A 16544-nucleotide genomic window follows, 5' to 3' on the forward strand; every position below is an offset into this window, starting at 1 on the left:
GGGGGGGGGGGGGGGGGGATTTTTTCTCTTAGACTAGCCTCTTAAAATGAGTTGGGCAGAGCCAAGCTGTACATGGTAACTATGCAGACATGCCCTGGTGAGGGTTGCACACCTAGGGTCCCTCACAGCAGTGATGGTGATTGCGAGGGGGGACGAGATGGGCACCAGAAGCCCACAATCCTGAAGCTCAGAGCAGGCAATGTCGGGAAGCAGCAGGGAGGGTGCAGTAGCCAGTGCCTTGGAGCCTGGCATTTACTCAAAGCAGGAGAGGATGAGACTCTACAAAGCTCCTGGTGCTGAGGAAGGAAGGGCCTATCCCAGGGGCGGCCTCCCCTGCTGTCCCACTGCTCCCGCGGTGCACAGAGCTCTGTGATGGGCCAAGCAGAAGACCTGTCGGGACACAGATTCCCTCTGCTTGCCTGTGCTTTGCTTCCCCCCAGGGAGTGAAACTGGAGGAGGGAACCCATCCTTGGGGCCTGACCCCCTCTGCAGTAACCTGAGGCAGTGCACGAGGGCCTCAGTGGGACTCAGGACCCAGGCCTTGCCCTTTGTGCCTCCCCACTAAGGCACCCCCACGTACCCTCCCTCCCTAACACCTGCCACAGTTCCCTACCCAAGGAATGTGCCCAGAGCAGGGCCTCCCCAGTGCCTTCCCTTGCCCTCTGCCACTTGCTGGACTCCTCTTGATTTTTGCCTCCTTACTCTCTGTTTGTTCAATTTCCCCCCAAAGGAACCCATAAAATCGCGGGCCCCGCAGCTGCATCTGGAGTACCGGTTCTACAAGCAGCTCGGAAATGCAGGTAAGACACGGGCAGTGAGGGAGGCGTGTGCCGGGGCAGGGGCTGCTTGGCCTGGAAGCATGGGCCTAGGAGCGTGCAGGTAGCTCTTGGTTGCCAGCCCATCCCTGCATCTCTGCTCCGCGTGCCTGCCTAAGCTGCTGGTGCCCATCTGCTCAGCTGACGAAGGCAGATTTTCCACAAAGCTACTTCTAATCTTTGAGCCTTTATTTTCCAGCCCCTCCTCCACCCCTCTCTGACCTCCCCCCACCTCCCGTGCTGGTGTCCGGGATTCTGGCAGGTCACCTGCCATCCTCTCCCCCACATCTCTCCCCCAAGAGGCAGCATATCAAGCCCACCTTGTGATGGGGGTGAGTTGGCTCCTCCACCTACCCACCTCAGGGGTTGCTAAGCTGGGGCTACCCTGAGAGCCCCGTGCAGGAGAAGGTGGGGTGTCCTTATCCCCTCCTCTCAGGAGGAAGTTGGTGGCATCTGGGAGCCACCAGTGCAGGTTCTAGGGCCAGATGGGAACCTGTAGGCCTTGGCCTTGCTCTCTCTGGTTTCCTCCCATGCCAAGGCCTTGTTTCCTGCCTCCTTCCCCTGCTCTTGGGTGGAGTTTGAATGTCAGACCTCCCTGGAAGGGGTCACCTCTGCCCTGCACACTGGCTTGTACCCAAACCTGCCACCTCCTGGTCAGACAGCATCAGGGACCTGAAGGGGAGCCTCTTCCTCACATCTCCGTCTCCCAGGCCAGCAAAGGAACGGGGCTGGGGGGCTTTGCAGAGCAGTGTGTGGGCAGGGGCTCAGGGCTGGGATGGCCAGGGTGGTTCGGGTTGGAATTGAGGGGCCCCAGCATTGCCCACAAGCCCAGCAGCTAACTGCCGGCTGTTTCAGTCCATGGGGCCAGGCTTATTTTCGTTATGGCTTCACCTTGAATCTGGTGGCCAGGGAGGAAGCCCTGGTAATGCTGTGATGGCTGCAGGGCCTCCGGGGCACAGTGCCATGCATCCGCCCAGGCCATGGCCACCCGGTGATCCCAGATGACCCCAGTGAGCTCCCAGGCTGCCTTTGCCCCTCCTGCATGCCTAGGAGCAACTGGGCCCTCATCTTCAAAATGCTAGTGTGGGAGAGGAGAACTCCCCTATTAAAGCCCTGCCTTGGGAGGGAGGTGGGGTCTTTGCTGTTGCTTTGTTGACCCCTCAGCACTGACTGTGATATGCATTAGCAGCACATCCCCATCAGTGCCCTCCTTCCGGGTTCCTCCATCCCCCGTATTCGGGGCATTGTTAAAGCTGGGAGGGAAGGGGCCTCGTTCCCAATCTCACCCCCCACACACTCATGCTTTGGCTGTTGCAGAAGGAATTCCTCAGGTTTACTACTTCGGCCCCTGCGGGAAGTACAATGCCATGGTGCTTGAGCTCCTGGGCCCAAGCCTGGAAGACCTATTTGACCTGTGCGACCGGACCTTCACGCTCAAAACCGTCCTGATGATAGCGATCCAGTTGGTAAGCGCTGCCCTATGCCCCACTGCACCTTGGGCCTGGGCTTCCTGCGGGCTACAGCTGATGCCCTCTCCTAGAGTCCTAGTGGCCCTTACCTGAGGGAGGAAGGACTCTGTCAGCTGCCTCTCTCCTCCCCTTTGTCTCTGGGATGGCACGGTCTGCACTCTCAGGACTGCAAAATGGGCGCCTGGGATGAGGGGATACATCAGGGGATGTGAGAACATTTGTGGAGCCTGGGCTGATGGAGGAATTGGGCAGGGGCCTTCTCTCATAAGAACTCTTCTCCCTCTTCTTCTGGGTGTGCTCAGGGGGAGGTAGGTGGTGGTGTTCCTCTGCAGTGGATGGAGCCCTGGACTGAGACCCTGGAGTCTTGCCCTGCCTCTGCAGGAGCAGCGAGTCCCTGCTTTTTCCTTGCAGAAATGGAGATAGTGCTGCCAGGGCAACTGTGAATATTTGAACCCAGGAGCAAACAGGGTGCCCAGCACAGGGTCCCCACAATCTGCCTGTGTCGTCCTGCCTGTCAGAGCCTGTAGAGTGCCTGTGCTCATCCACTTTCCCCACTGCCTCTCACTCAGTCAGGGCCAGGCTCCTCTCCCGGCCACATGCCCTGTGGAAGGGCAGAGAAGCTAATGGCAGATGGGACCCACTTCCCTGGGATACCTGGCCTCTCCCATGGAGCTAAAGCCCATCAGAACTGGAGCTCCCAGCCTGCACCATCGCATGGAAAGGGGGTGCTGTCAAATTGGGAGCTGCAGTCTTGGGTTGCATTCAGCATTATTCTGGGTGCAGGGCTGGCTTCCTAGCCATGACCCTGGGGGAATTGGGCTCGATCCTGTGATCAACAAGTCTCCACATAAAATGATCCATTTCAGTTTTAAAATATGCCCAATGCAGGTTCTGTGGAAGGAGGAGGGGATGGGCAGGGCGGGCTTCAGGGGAGCAACAGTGGCATGTGAGCAGAATTGGGCCTGGCAGGTGCTGGGCAGACAGCTGCAGCGTGGGCTTGTCTGGTGCTGACGCCAGCTCTCCCCTGCCACCCAGATCACACGGATGGAGTACGTTCACACCAAAAGCCTCATCTACAGAGACGTCAAACCAGAGAACTTCCTGGTGGGGCGGCCAGGGAGCAAGCGTCAGCACACCATCCACATCATCGATTTTGGCCTGGCCAAAGAGTACATCGACCCTGAGACCAAAAAACACATCCCTTACCGTGAGCACAAGAGCCTGACAGGGACCGCACGATACATGAGCATCAACACACACCTCGGGAAAGGTACGGGGCACCACTCCCACAGAAAACCAGCTGAGCCAGCCTCACTGGGTCATGGCACACCATCTGCGGTGCTGAGGGATGGGGAGGAGAAGGGCTGAGACTGCAGGGAAGAGCAGCTCCGTGAGTCTGGGTGTTCCTAACTTGGTGGCGTGCCTGCTGGCACAGGGCATGGGACTCCTGGGTTTTCTTTCCAGTTTGCCCTGTAATCATGGGCAGTTTGCAGCCATGTGGGGTGGATATGATGCTGATTCTGCAGGAGTCCAAGCCGGGTGCATCGAGTCATTCTGTGCTTGGCTGGTGTATCTCATGCTCAGGCTCCCCACACGGTGTCTCAGACTGTACAAGCCAGCTGCTACCAGCATGACCAGCCAGTTGCAGGAGCAGGGGACTCCACCCATGTACACTGCACATCCCTGGCCATGCTCCAGGCCTCCTTGATGTGTGCAGCTTCCCAGGCTGTGAGAGTCTTGCTGAGAGTCAGGCCTGTCAGACTGTAGAGCAAGGCTCTGTCTGCCACTCAGGGAGTGAGCAGCGCCCCGGGTCAAAGGCCAGACCCTGGCTGATAGGGTGCTGCTCAGTGCTGCAAGCTCCCCGGGGGAAGCCCTGCAGATGAAGAGAAATCACTCCAGAGCAAGAAACCTCCTCCTTGCTTCCCCTGGGAACACTACTGCCATCTCCTGCCCGTGTCCCTGTGCCCCCACACTGCTGGGAGAGGAGGGTGTTGTAGTCCACAGAGTGGCTCCCCTTGCTGGTAATCCTTGGAGCTTCTCCCGGCTTTATCTTCATGTGGGGCTTTTTGCCAACTTCCCCAGCTGCTGGGAGGGGGGAACTGGGCCCAGTGAGGCAAGATGAAGGGATGCCGCTCTGTGGGTGGCTGTACTGATGCTCTCTTCCCTGTGCAGAACAAAGCCGCAGGGATGATCTGGAAGCACTAGGGCACATGTTTATGTACTTCCTCCGAGGGAGCCTCCCTTGGCAAGGGCTCAAGGTAACTGCCACCTCGCAGCCGGGAATCTGCCACTTGCCCAGCAGGGTGTAGGCAATCCCAGAGGGCTGCAGCACCAAAGCCACTCTCTCTCCGGGTTGGAGCCAATGGGCCAGCTGGCACCAGGGTAGGGAACATCTATAGAAACCAGGCTCAGCAGGATCTGGCCTGCACATAAAAGGGAGCTGAGACAGGCAGACTCTCAGGCACAGGGCTGGAGTCCTTCAGCCAGGGGTGTGTCACCATTAGCACCTTTGAGGGCTGTTTAACTTCCCATTGGGGTAGATGCCTGTTGGAGCATGAAATGCAGGGAGCCCGACCCCCAGCTCTGGCTAGTGGGTTGTAGCCTATGTCCTCCATCCATGGAAACAGCAGAGCTTGAAGGGCAGCTTGGGGGTCTGGGAGCTCTGTGTCCCAGTCCCAGCCCTCGCTCCCACCCCAGGCTGGTCACTTCCCCTCAGCATGGCCTTGATTTCCTTCTCCATGAAATAGCTGCAGGGAAAGGGACCTGCTGAAAGTGGTGCTTTGGGGCTGAGCAGTGTCGAGGGGTTTGGGGAAAGGATGAGTCGTTCTGTCCTTTTACCAAGTGTTTCTGTGAAGGTTCTTGCTTTGGCCACCGTCTACTACAGGATGCCACGGTTGTGGCCCACTGATGTGTCCCTTCCTGGCACCTGGTGGCTGGGTGTGGGACTGCTGTTCTGTCAGGTTTCTGACAAGTCTACGGGAATAACCAGCCGCAGCCATTCCCCTTCTTGCTGTCAGCCCTGGGCTGGGTTGCCAGCACTGCTGATGAGCTCAGGATGGGTGGGTGTCCCCATGCTGGTCTCTGCCAGGCCTTCACTGGTCAGAGGGTTTCTGCTGCTCTGCACCAGGGGCTCCTGCCCTCTTCATGCAGGCTCTGGGGGGTGAAGTCCCTATGAATGACTGCTGAAACCTAGCCCAGATGCCCACTGCATGCTAGGTGATTCAAGGCATTAGCTAGGGGCCCGTTGAGCTTGGGGTGGGGTTTGAGAAGCCAGGCCCGGGTCCCTGAGTGCATCCCCCAAGCCAGACCATGGTTGGCACTTGTCTGTCATGTTGCCCAGGGCTGAACCACTCTCTGCCCATCCAGGCTGACACGTTAAAGGAACGGTATCAGAAAATCGGAGATACCAAAAGAGCCACACCTGTCGAAGTCCTGTGTGAAAACTTCCCAGGTAAGGATACTGCCAGAGCAGGCTAGCACTCATGTCCAGGTTTCTCCTGTCGCCTCCAGCCCCTTTCATGTTCTGCTCACACACAGGGGGATTTGTTCCAGAGGTGCAAGCTACACTCATGCCAGGTCTGTGCCCTGGACTCCAGCGGCCTTAAATGCTCTGTGCTGCCCTGGCCTGACTGCCTTCTAAACCAGAAGCAGTCTGGCTGGTGCCTTAATCAAGCTAATTAGCATGGGAGCTGGCTAACTGGCACCTCCCTCAGCAGTGCTAATGAGTGGGTTCGTACATGGCTACTCTGTGTCCAGCTTAGGAAGCAGCTGTATGCAGCCTGGTCTGCTTGAGGACACCTCTCTAGAGTTACTGATGCCTGGAGCACTAGGGAAATCGCATAGGGAAATCTCCATTTCTTGATTGTCTCAGGAGGGCTTTGTCAGGCCCTCGCATCACTCCTACTGGGAGAGCAGCCACTCAGGGAGCAAACTCCCGCATATCGTTGTGTATTTTTCACCAGGATTTGGCCCAGTGCAAGAACAATGGCACTGCAGCCAGTGTTCCTGCCTGGTCACCATCTCTGTGCTTTGTCTGTGGCCCTGCCCTGTGTGTGACAATTTCCACCTGCTTGGAAATGGGCATTGCAGGGGGATAGGGTGCTGTGTGTGGGAGTGAAGGACTCTCCAGGCTATGGAGGAGCATGTCCTGGCTGTACCTGATACAGGCAGCAAGTGGAGCCCCCCAAGAGGTTAGAGTAGATGAGCTGGGCAAGGCCATCCAGCAAGGCAGGTGCAGAGCTGAAGATAAAGGCAAGGAGGGATCAGGCTCATCGCCTTGCTGCAGGGCATTGGTACTGTCCTCCAGCCCCCAAGGCTCTGCCCTGAGCTGCCCCAGCTGGAGCAGCCCAGACAGCCTTCCTGGAGGGAAACCACCTATGCACACCCCAGGGTCTGGGCCCTGGGGAAGCTGACAGCCCACGGTGTAAACCTGGAGACAGCTTTCATTTTACGCCTGGGCTCCACTACAGCCCAGTGCCTTCCAGTGTCATGCATTATAGCTTTCCTCCCCCCTCCACCATGTGCCTCCCTTCCAGCTTCCACTGCTCTTCCAGGCTCCCAGAGAGTCTCTGCTGTCCTAGCAGGGTTGGCAGAAGGGGGATAATGCTACAGGGCCAGCCGGTCGCCATGGTGTGAGCCCTGCCTGGGGTGTGTCTGCCCTTGCCTGGCAGTCTGCTCCCCTGACCCTGGTGTGGATCTGGGTACTGCCAACACTGAGCCTGCCCTGTCTCTGCAGAGGAGATGGCCACCTACTTGCGATATGTACGGCGGCTGGATTTCTTTGAGAAGCCCGACTACGATTACCTGCGGAAGCTCTTCACGGACCTCTTTGACCGCAATGGCTACGTCTTCGATTATGAATACGACTGGGCTGGGAAGCCACTAGTAAGTGCATCCAACTGGAGAGGAAGGAGCATTGAGCTGGCTGATGCTAGCAGGGACACACCCTCACCCTGCCCAGCCCCATGCCTGAGCCCCTCCAGGGCTGAAGGAGCTGTGAGGCTGCCCAGGGCTCGAGGGTGGGGAGCAATGGATAGAGCATCTGGGAAGCCAGGGCACGCTAAGGTTTTGGTGGCTGAGAAGCTCAGAGCTCAGTGGTGGAGCTCTGAGCTTTTTAGTTCCCCTCTGCTTCCTGAGTCATGGAGTAGTCATGCCTGCTAAACATCCTCTGTCTTGACTATTCAAACCCCTCTGAGTTAGTCATATGGGCCCCAGAGTCTGTGTCCTTTTTAGGTCTCTGTCGTCCTGCCTCAGGTTCTGGATATGCCCTGCTGTGTGCCAGGCAGGCGTCTTCCCAATGTCCATGGGAGGGAGAGCCCACCCCAGAGGCCTTGGCACAGGTGAGAATGTAGCCAGGACCCTGTGTCCCTGTGCCTAATAGGGGAAGCCATTCTACGCCCATGCGTTTTCAGGGCCCACCCTGCCCATCCCACACTTCCCCATCTGACTCGGGCAGCGGGAGGCTTTCTACAGCTTGGGTCACACAGGGACTTAGGGGCGACTCCTTATTTTTTCCCCTCCTTATGTCTTACTCTGCAGCCAACTCCCATTGGCACAATCCACAGTGACGTCCAGGTGCAGCCCCCGAACAGAGACAAAGCACAGCCACACACCAAGCACCAGGTGAGCTCGGTGCAGCCCCACCATGACCATGCTGGGGCCCATTCCCCAAATGGCTCGGCAGCCGTCAATGGCACTGGGAACTGGGCTGGAAGGCAAAGCCTGCCTGTCCATTTGGGAGACTGGGGCATAGGGGTGCTGTCCATACATCATTGCCCTCCACTGTGGGGATTGGATGGGAGGCTTAGGAATGCAAGGCCTCTCCTTTGGCTGGTCCAGAAGAGACATCAGCCTGAGGGAGGGCTGCTGCCACACAGGGTGGAGAGAAACGGCAGCTTTCCTCAATGTGAGGTGGCAGCAGGCGCCTGGTGCAGGCTGTGCGTCTGGTGAGAGATGGGGAGAGGAGTTGCTTTTCCTCGTAGGACGTTCTGGTACCTCCCCACCTTCCCAGGGAGGGCCTAGGCTCTCCAAGGCTTGTGCCATGGGCAGAGAAGGCCAAACTGGTGCTTGCTTCCGTTCAGCAGTGGGCAGGATTAGATGCTTTTGGGAGTGGGGCACATTGGAGGTATGGGTGAGTGGGTCTAAACACGTCATGAGTTCCTGACTGGCGGAGGGGCCTGGACGGTGCCTCGGCAAGCCCCGGGCAGAGGCCCAGTCGGCAGCCTGGCCCCTTGGATTCAGTACGGGCTGCAGTGCCTGGCTTGCTGGTCAGATTCCAGGCCACTCTCAGAGAGCGGCTGCTGGTATGTGGCGGGCACCCATCCCAGTGGCTGTATCGCTGGGGTCCTGCCAGCCTCTTCAGCAAAGGCTGGGAGGTTCTGCCTGTACTGGTGAGAAAAGACAGGCTTGCACGGATTGCCCCTGTTAGTTGTAACCAGTTGTCATGGCCTACGGGCATGTCAGGGTTAGGTCTGCGGCAAAGTCTGGGGAGGGGGGCAGTGAGCTGAGTGGTGCACTGGGGCTGTGTCCCAGACCAGTGGTTCTCAACCTTTTTTATACCAGGAGTCATTTGTAAACATCGGTGGCCAGTCCCGACCCAGTCCCCCTCACTCCTGACCTGCTGCCCCCAGGCCTCAGCCCCCCAGTGTGTGGGGCAGGGGTGAGTGTGTGGAGGCATGGCAGGCTGGATCTCTGCCAGCCTGCAAGGGAAAAGCCACAGTTTCCCACATTTTTCTCCTTTAAAGGAGAATCCATTTTTTAACCCTTTCATATATGCTTGCAACTCACTTTTGGGACCTGCCCCTGGTGGGGGATGAGGGAAGCTGCAGTGTGCTGGGATTGTTAGGGTGCCTTGCCGTGCTTGCTGCTCTGCTGAGCACGGTTTTCTTGGTCCACTTGGCTGACTGTTGGGTGTAACAAGGTGACTGTGCTGAGATGATCGGTCGTGTTGGGTCACATGCACTTGCCTCTGGTGGGGGTCCCATCATTTCCCTAGGGGAAGCACCAGCACTGTGATATGGGCAGCCAGACAGGATTGCAGCCACTTCTTTAGCTGCATGGCAAGGAGAGGGGCTGTAGCCATGGGGGCGAAGATGGCTCGGGCCTATGCAGTTGTGCTGGCTGAGCCATAATCCAGGCTTGGCAATGTCTGGCTCTGTGGAGTGCAGGCCGGTGCTTGGCAGTGCAGCTGCCTCACCCAGGAGCAGGAGTGCAGCTCTTGGAGGCAGTGAGGACCTGTCCCAGGTAGGGAGGATGGGAAGTTTCTAGCAAGGCAGAGGTGGAGTCATGTGGTCCTGGCTTCCCTGTGCACTGACACCAGAGGCAGGGCAGCAAGCAGACCTCTGGCAGTCCCTTACTGTCTGTCTGTACCCTGCCGAAGGCGCTGCTTTGTGGGGTTGCTGCACGCTGACAACTTTGGGTTTTGAAAACTGGTCTCCCCAGAGCCTGTGGGGACTAGCAGGCTCGTTACAAGGCTCCCCCTTCATGGAGCAACTGCTGGGCAGGACATTGTATCTGTCATGACTTCAAGCCAGAAAGCCTCTGGAAGCAGGCTGCTTGGGAAGACAAACTGGCTCCTGGGGAACCCCAGGCCACTGATACCTCCACATGGTCCAGGCCCTTCCCGCCCCCCCACAGGCAACTGGGACCAGCTCTACTGAGCTGGACACTGAGCTCAGCTTCACAGCAGCAACTGTGAAACCAAAGCAGCAACAAGGCCAAGCCATGGCTGGCAGATAACCCCTGGCATTGTTCTAGGCGTGACACCCCAAGCCTGTCCTATGGAGAGGGGCTGTGACCACCAGGATCTCTTCCCCTCCTGGGGCCCTACCAGAGCTGGGGGAAAGGCCTTGCTAACACCCCTATCAGGAGGCTGCCTGCAACACCAGAAAGCCCCTAGAGCAGCGATCCCCCGCCCAAGGCTTGTGCGGACAGAGATGGCAGACTTGGCTTTCCAGAGAGGATGTTTCTGCCAGCTGGGAGAGTCGGGCACCATGGCCCCTTGCACATTACACACTCCGCATTGCTGCCTGTGGGCCAGCGGAAGTCGGAGCCTGCTGCCCTGGAGGGGCCATGTCCTGGGCCATCAGTTGTCTGCTCAGATCTAGATTCATCAGGTGCATCTGAAAGAGAGAAGGACCCACAGAGGCAGGGGAACAGCCTCACTTCAATCCCTCCTTACTACCTCCAAAGTGAAGTGTCAGGCAGCATCCTCCCCCTGGCTCTGCCAGCGTGCAGCCCCTTTGCCCACAGGAGCTGTATCTGCTGTATCTGGACTTCTTCCACAGAGCCCAAGGGGCCTCTCTGGGTTATGGGGCCTGCATGTGCAGAGGGAAAGCCAGGGTGTTCCCAGTTCAACAGCCACTGGCCAAGCAGCATTTAGCCCCAGCCCATCCCAGTCTGGCTGGGAAGCCTGCAGGGCCCACACTGCCTCCCATGCCTTGTGGAGATGACGCTAGGGCTGCTCTGTTTATATTTTTGCTTTTGCATGTCTTTATTTTCTTGAATTCCTCCTCCATCTCTCCCCCGTCCTTGCCTTCTTGACCCGGTCCCTCCCACCACTGCTCCGTTCTCCTCCTTCTTCTTCTTCTTCTTTTGTTTCTCCTGCCTGTCACTAGCAGTCGCCTGAGGGGGACGAGGTGTGGGATCCTCAGGGCGGTCGGCAGCCTGCCGAGGAACCTCTAGGAACTCACCTAGCAACCAGCAGGCTTGGGGGTTCTGTGCAGGTACATGACCACGGGCCGAGTGGGGCTGGGGGGGCGCCGGGGGGCAGAGGCACCCACCTGAGCCGTGATGCTCCTCTGGGCTCAGTCCTGCCCCAGCTCCCAAAGGACTTCAGTGGTCCCACTTTGGAATGGGGGACCTCCAGTGGCATAACGGCCCATCAGCAAGCATCCCCCTGGCCCACCAGCCGTGCACCCTGACCCACATCCCTAGTCAGCGACAAGGCTTGGTCCAGCGCTCAGTGCTGAACTCCAGACCTAGCGTGAGAGGCCTCTGTGCAGGGTCAGGCTCGTGGGCAGAATCACACGGAGGTGGCAAGCAGAGCTCAATGTCAGCTCTCATACCCTTGTTTTAATCAGCACTGCTCGTTTGATCAGCCTCAAACCGTCTGCCATTCTTGAGCTGAGGCACAGCAGGGGGATCAGCTCTCACCTGGATCACGAAGTTCTCCCAAGAGACAGGGTTGCCCGTCCGGCTTCGTGGTGGGAAAGGGGAGCCAGCCTGGCTGGTGGTGTCCCCATTTGGATGGGGAGCACAGGGCTTGGCCCAGGATCAGGCAGGGTGCGGCAGGGTGCTGGCCATGTCCACCCTGCATCTGATTAAACTAGTGCCTAGACCTGCTTGTGCTGGCAGTGCAACACATGCGTGCCTTTGGCTGGCTGTGCCGTTCAGGCCAAGGCTTGGTGCGAGGCCCTTGAGAGCTGCATCCTCCTCCCCAGGATCAGGGCTTTGCCTCTGACTTCATTTCCCTTCCTGCTATTGATTAGACCAGTCCCTGCCCCCAGAAACTGCCCTCGCTGGGTCTCCTGCCCCTTTGGAGGGTGACTTATCTTCACAGTGCTCCTAGCCAGCAATGCTCACCCCCCCAGCAAGGGCAGAAATCACGGGTCTAAATGGCATCCAGGCTTCACACTAGGCCTCGGTGAATTCTGTCCTCGCTGCCCATCGTTCCCTTCCTAGCGTCCCATCACTGGGCCATTCTGCCTCAGCTCTGAAAGGCTAAATTTCCCCCCTCTGGTCCCATGGGCAGAGCTCGGAGTCGGGGGGATTCTGCCTGGCTCCCTTCATCAGGGAGACGAGAGGTCATGGGCTGTCCCCGCTCACTCTGGCCACATGGCTCCCCTTCCTGTGACAATGGATGGTCCCTGCTCTGTGTTGTAAAAAGTGCCCCCCAATCCCTCCATTTTCCCAGGATGCACTGAGGGGGGATGGAGGTGCAAGTGCTCTAGCTAGTTTCCAGGCTTGTTTTCGCTGCAGAGTCCCAGTTTGCAGGGGTTGGGGCTCTCACCTTGCATCTGCGGGGCCAGGAGCCACCACTTGCCCAACTCATCAGGCACTGCTGGGCAGCTCACGTGGCACATGGCAATCTGAGCCGGCAGGGCTAGCGGATGGTAGATGACTCTGCAGGAAAGACAGCCTCCATTGCTGCTGCGTGTGCGTTTGTGTGTGTGTGAGCCCACCCGGAACAATTTCCCCTGCCTTGCTGACAGGCTGATCCTGGGGAAGGAACAGCACCCTGGGACTTTGAATACTAACTTGGCTATGTTTGGTCTGGGCTTTAACCAGGGCGCAGCCAGCATTGTCCTGGAGAATGGGGTGGAGAGAGTCCTGCCTAGTGGCACTGCAGCAGCTGAACTGGCCTTGTCCCCTCATCACTTCAGTTCATTAATCCTGGCCCACTCAGAAACTGCAGGAGCTGGAGTGACTTAGCTGTGGTGGAAGCACCCCCAAACCCCAGCCCAGGGCAGGGCAGCAGCTGCAAGCTCCATTTCTGTAGCCCCATTCCCAGGCTGCATGAAGGGGCTCTTGTCCTGGCATCCTGCAGCCCTGGTATCTGTGGCTGGTCCCCTCAAAAGGCAACATCTAAGCAAAGGCACTTGCTTTGCTGCAAGGCTGGGAATGTGGGGGGAGCACAGCACCTTCTGGCAGCCAAGGGATGGGAATGGCCCTGCCCCTCCCCTGCTGACATCCTACTTGGTACCAGAAACGGGCTCCGACCGCACTGCATGGCAGCCTGGGCCTTGCGCTCTGGGCACTGCCGCTCCTCAGGAGGCAATGCACTTTGGCTCCAAGCATTCCCGCTTTGCCTTCTGCAGGCCTGCCAGGGCTCCCAGGGCCAGGCCAGTGCCTGAAGCTGTCTGCTTCTCCCAGGATGTAGTCTCAGCCCCGCAACGCTTGCTGTTGCTTGGTGTCCTTAGAAGCGCTTGATGGAGCTAGTGTCAAAGTGTGCCAGAGCTGTGCAGAGGGAGCCCTTCTTCTGAGGGGTTAGCGGCTCTGGGCTTCAAAACCCTTGAGCCCAGTGCAAGTTATGCTGTGCAAGTAGCGCCTGAGTCCAGCTTGCTCAGTGTCGGCACCAGATGCTGGCTTTGGGGTCTGAGGTTGGGAGGCAGCATCTCCCCGTGCGGCCCTCGCTGGCTGGTTTGCAGGGTGCCAGGGCATGATACGTCGGGGCTGCAGCTCCGGGGCACCTGCCCACGTGGGGACGCTTGGCTCACTTCTGGTAGGCACAGCAGTTCTTCAGCTGCCTTTTTGTCCCCAGCTTTGCTCTCAGCTGCGTGTAGGCACTGACTCTCCCCACTCCTTTCCAGGTGATGAGCTCCACTAACGGGGAGCTGAACACAGATGACCCGACCGCAGGACATTCAAACGCCCCCATCACGGCGCCTGCCGAGGTGGAGGTAGCAGACGACACAAAGTGAGTCTTTCTTCCCCGTCTCCCCTGGCTTGCGGGCAGTTCCTCAGGGTGGTTTGCTTCTTCCCCTGCAGCTGGTGCTCACATCCTCCCCCCAAGGCAGAAAAGGGCCTGGGCTGGGTTATAATGGCCTGTGGATCCATCTAGCTCCCTGGCTGCGCTGCCTGGGATCACCACACAGGGGATCCCAAGAACCAGAGTTGGGCTGTAAGGAGCTTACAGGGGACTGGGCACAGACAGATCCGCTGCTCCATTCTAGTTCACCCACAAATGATTGTGCTGTCTGCATTACCAAGGCCTCATCGTGGCCCACTCCACCTTGCTAGGCATGGTCCAAGGATCTCCTCTACGCAGTGGCCTGGACCATTCAGTCACCAAAGGGATTGTTGCCTGGTGACACCAGGGCTCAGGCTGAGGAAAGTCAGGTTCCCAGGGGTCTTGACCTTGTTAGTGCCTCCCCGGACCTCTCCCAGGGCTGGTCCTCTCAGGGCAAGAAGCAGGGACTAGGGAACTAGAGCATGGGCTGAGAGCAAGGGTCACTGCTGGCAGGAAGCTTTGAGCTCATGAGTGCTGCTGGGGCTCTCTCTCCCAGCGGCTGCTTTGGCAGTGCCAGCTCCAGCCGCCTCACAGGCAGGTTTGAGGACCCCCCCACCCAGGGCCACAGTGGCTGTGGGGCAGTCTGCCGCCTGTGAGGGCCTTGCCCTGAGCTCTGCTCAGTAGAGCCCAGCAAGTGGCTGGCTCAGATGGAGACACAGTCAGATGGATTGCAGGTTGGCTGAGGGGTCGCACTCAGGGTGGTGGTGGATGGGTCATACTCGACCTGGGGGGAGGTGGGTAGCGGAGTCCCCCAGGGCTTGGTCCTGGGGCCTGCGCTCTTCAATTTCTTCATCAGCGATCTGGATGATGGGGTGGAAAGTAACCTGTTTAAATTCGCTGATGACACCAAAATTTGGGGGGAGGTGAGCACGCTAGCAGGGAGGGAGAGATTGCAGAGGGATCTGGATAGGTTACAGGGGTGGGCTAACAGGAACAGGATGCGTTTCAATACGGACAAGTGCAGGGTGCTGCACTTGGGCAGTAGGAACCAGCAGCACACTTACACAATGGGGAACTCCCTACTTGAGAGCACGGAGGCAGAAAGAGATCTTGGAGTCATTATTGACTCCAAGATGAACATGGGCCGACAATGCGAGGTCATGGTTGGCAGGGCTAACCGGACCTTGTCGTGCATCCACAGGTGCATCTCGAGTAGAGCCAAGGAGGTGATCCTCCCCCTCTACGCGACGCTGGTCAGGCCACAGCTGGAGTATTGTGTCCAGTTCTGTGCGCCCCATTTCAAGAGGGATGTGGACAACATGGAGAGGGTCCAGAGGAGGGCCACCCGCATGATCCGGGGACAACAGGGCAGACCCTACAGTGAGAGACTGCGGGACCTGAACCTATTCAGCCTCCACAAGAGAAGGCTGAGGGGGGACCTGGTGACTGTCTATAGACTCACTAGGGGGGACCAGAAGGGTTTGGGGGAGACGCTGTTTCCCCTAGCGCCCGCTGGCATAACAAGGAGTAATGGGCACAAGCTGATGGAGAGGAGGTATAGATTGGACATCCGCAAAAACTACTTCACGGTTAGGGCGGCTAGGAGCTGGAACCAACTTCCAAGGGAAGTGGTGCTGGCCCCTACCCTGGGGGTCTTTAAGAAGAGGCTGGATGCCTACCTGGCTGGACTCATTTGAGTCCCGTTTCTTGTTTTGGGGTCTTGTTGTTCTCCCGCCCTGGCGGGGGGTCGGGCTAGAAGATCTACTAGGTCCCTTCCGACCCTAAATCTATGAAACTATGAAGTGCCCTGAACCGCGAGCTTCAGCAGCCCCTCCTGACGCCATGCTAGCTCGGGGATTCCCGGCAGATGTAGGATTGTCCAGCTTCACTGGGAAAGGTGGTCCGGGAGAAGGAAGCTGCAGTGGGCAGCAAGGCTGGGGCGTTACAGGTTTGCACCTGCCTTTTGCAGATGCTGCTGTTTCTTCAAGAGAAGGAAGAGGAAAACCATCCAGCGCCACAAGTGATCTGCCCGGGCCAGCACAGATCAGCGCGTGCAGCGTCTCCTCCAGCTCTGGCCATGGATGGATCTGGGTTCTGATCCGCTCTGCAAACAGCCTTTTCCCACCTCGATGCCGACGGGAGAGGGGGAAGGGCCGTCGTGACTTCACCGCCCGGCGCCACGCACGGGAGCAGGGAGGGGGCTGTTCCCAAACTGCTTTTCTTTTCCTCCTTGGCTGCCGTCTCAGCACGGGGCCGGCGGCTGGAGCCCAGTCGGACGTTGCCGAAGCCCCCGCGTCTGTCAGGCGCACAGCCCATGGAGAGCATGAAACAATCGGAATAGGACGCCCAAGCCCGGCACATGCCCGTGCCGCCACCGTCTTTGGATTCAATGAACTAGTTGGAAAACGGGGATCAACTTCACAGACTCTGCAGTGGTGCCGTCTTAGAAGAAGCTGAAGACAATTGCCGGAGCGGTGGGTCACAGAGGAATCCTTTCTGTTGCTTCTTTGTCTCTTAAGTTAATTTAAAGTGAGTCTCGGTGCGGAGTGCTGAGTCCGTCTGACCTTTTAGCGTGACGAGATCCTGCTCTTTCTTTTTTGGAGTCTCCCAGCGTCTCCGCCCTCCCTAAACCCTCCCCTCCCCCCAAGCCCCCTTCCTGCTGGTGGCAAGCAAGCGGGAGCCAGGTCTGGTACAGGGAGGCAGAGGGGAGACTCGTTTACACATCCGTTTTATGATGCACTTTGCTAGCAATACAGGCAACGTTCAGGCTTGATGTTAACAGGTTAGTGACGAAGAGGGGGGCGGCGGGGG

At 58.3% G+C, this 16544-nt stretch overlaps 1 protein-coding gene across 1 annotated transcript in view; it reads left to right on the plus strand.

Annotated features, from left to right (window-relative positions):
• The window catches only part of CSNK1G2 (casein kinase 1 gamma 2), a 102972-nt gene extending 86669 nt beyond the window's left edge, over nt 1–16303 (plus strand). The window contains exons 4-12 of the mRNA XM_019513312.1: nt 731–800; nt 2133–2281; nt 3320–3554; nt 4457–4542; nt 5651–5735; nt 7020–7168; nt 7823–7906; nt 13594–13700; nt 15703–16303. Coding sequence (XP_019368857.1) covers nt 731–800; nt 2133–2281; nt 3320–3554; nt 4457–4542; nt 5651–5735; nt 7020–7168; nt 7823–7906; nt 13594–13700; nt 15703–15757 — 1020 coding nt within the window. The 3' untranslated portion in view covers nt 15758–16303. The remainder of the gene's footprint in view (nt 1–730; nt 801–2132; nt 2282–3319; nt 3555–4456; nt 4543–5650; nt 5736–7019; nt 7169–7822; nt 7907–13593; nt 13701–15702) is intronic.
• The last annotated feature ends 241 nt before the right edge of the window (nt 16304–16544 follow it).

Source organism: Gavialis gangeticus, unplaced genomic scaffold (assembly GCF_001723915.1).
Source record: "Gavialis gangeticus isolate Ggan-Ray unplaced genomic scaffold, GavGan_comp1, whole genome shotgun sequence".
Taxonomy (NCBI): domain Eukaryota; kingdom Metazoa; phylum Chordata; order Crocodylia; family Gavialidae; genus Gavialis; species Gavialis gangeticus.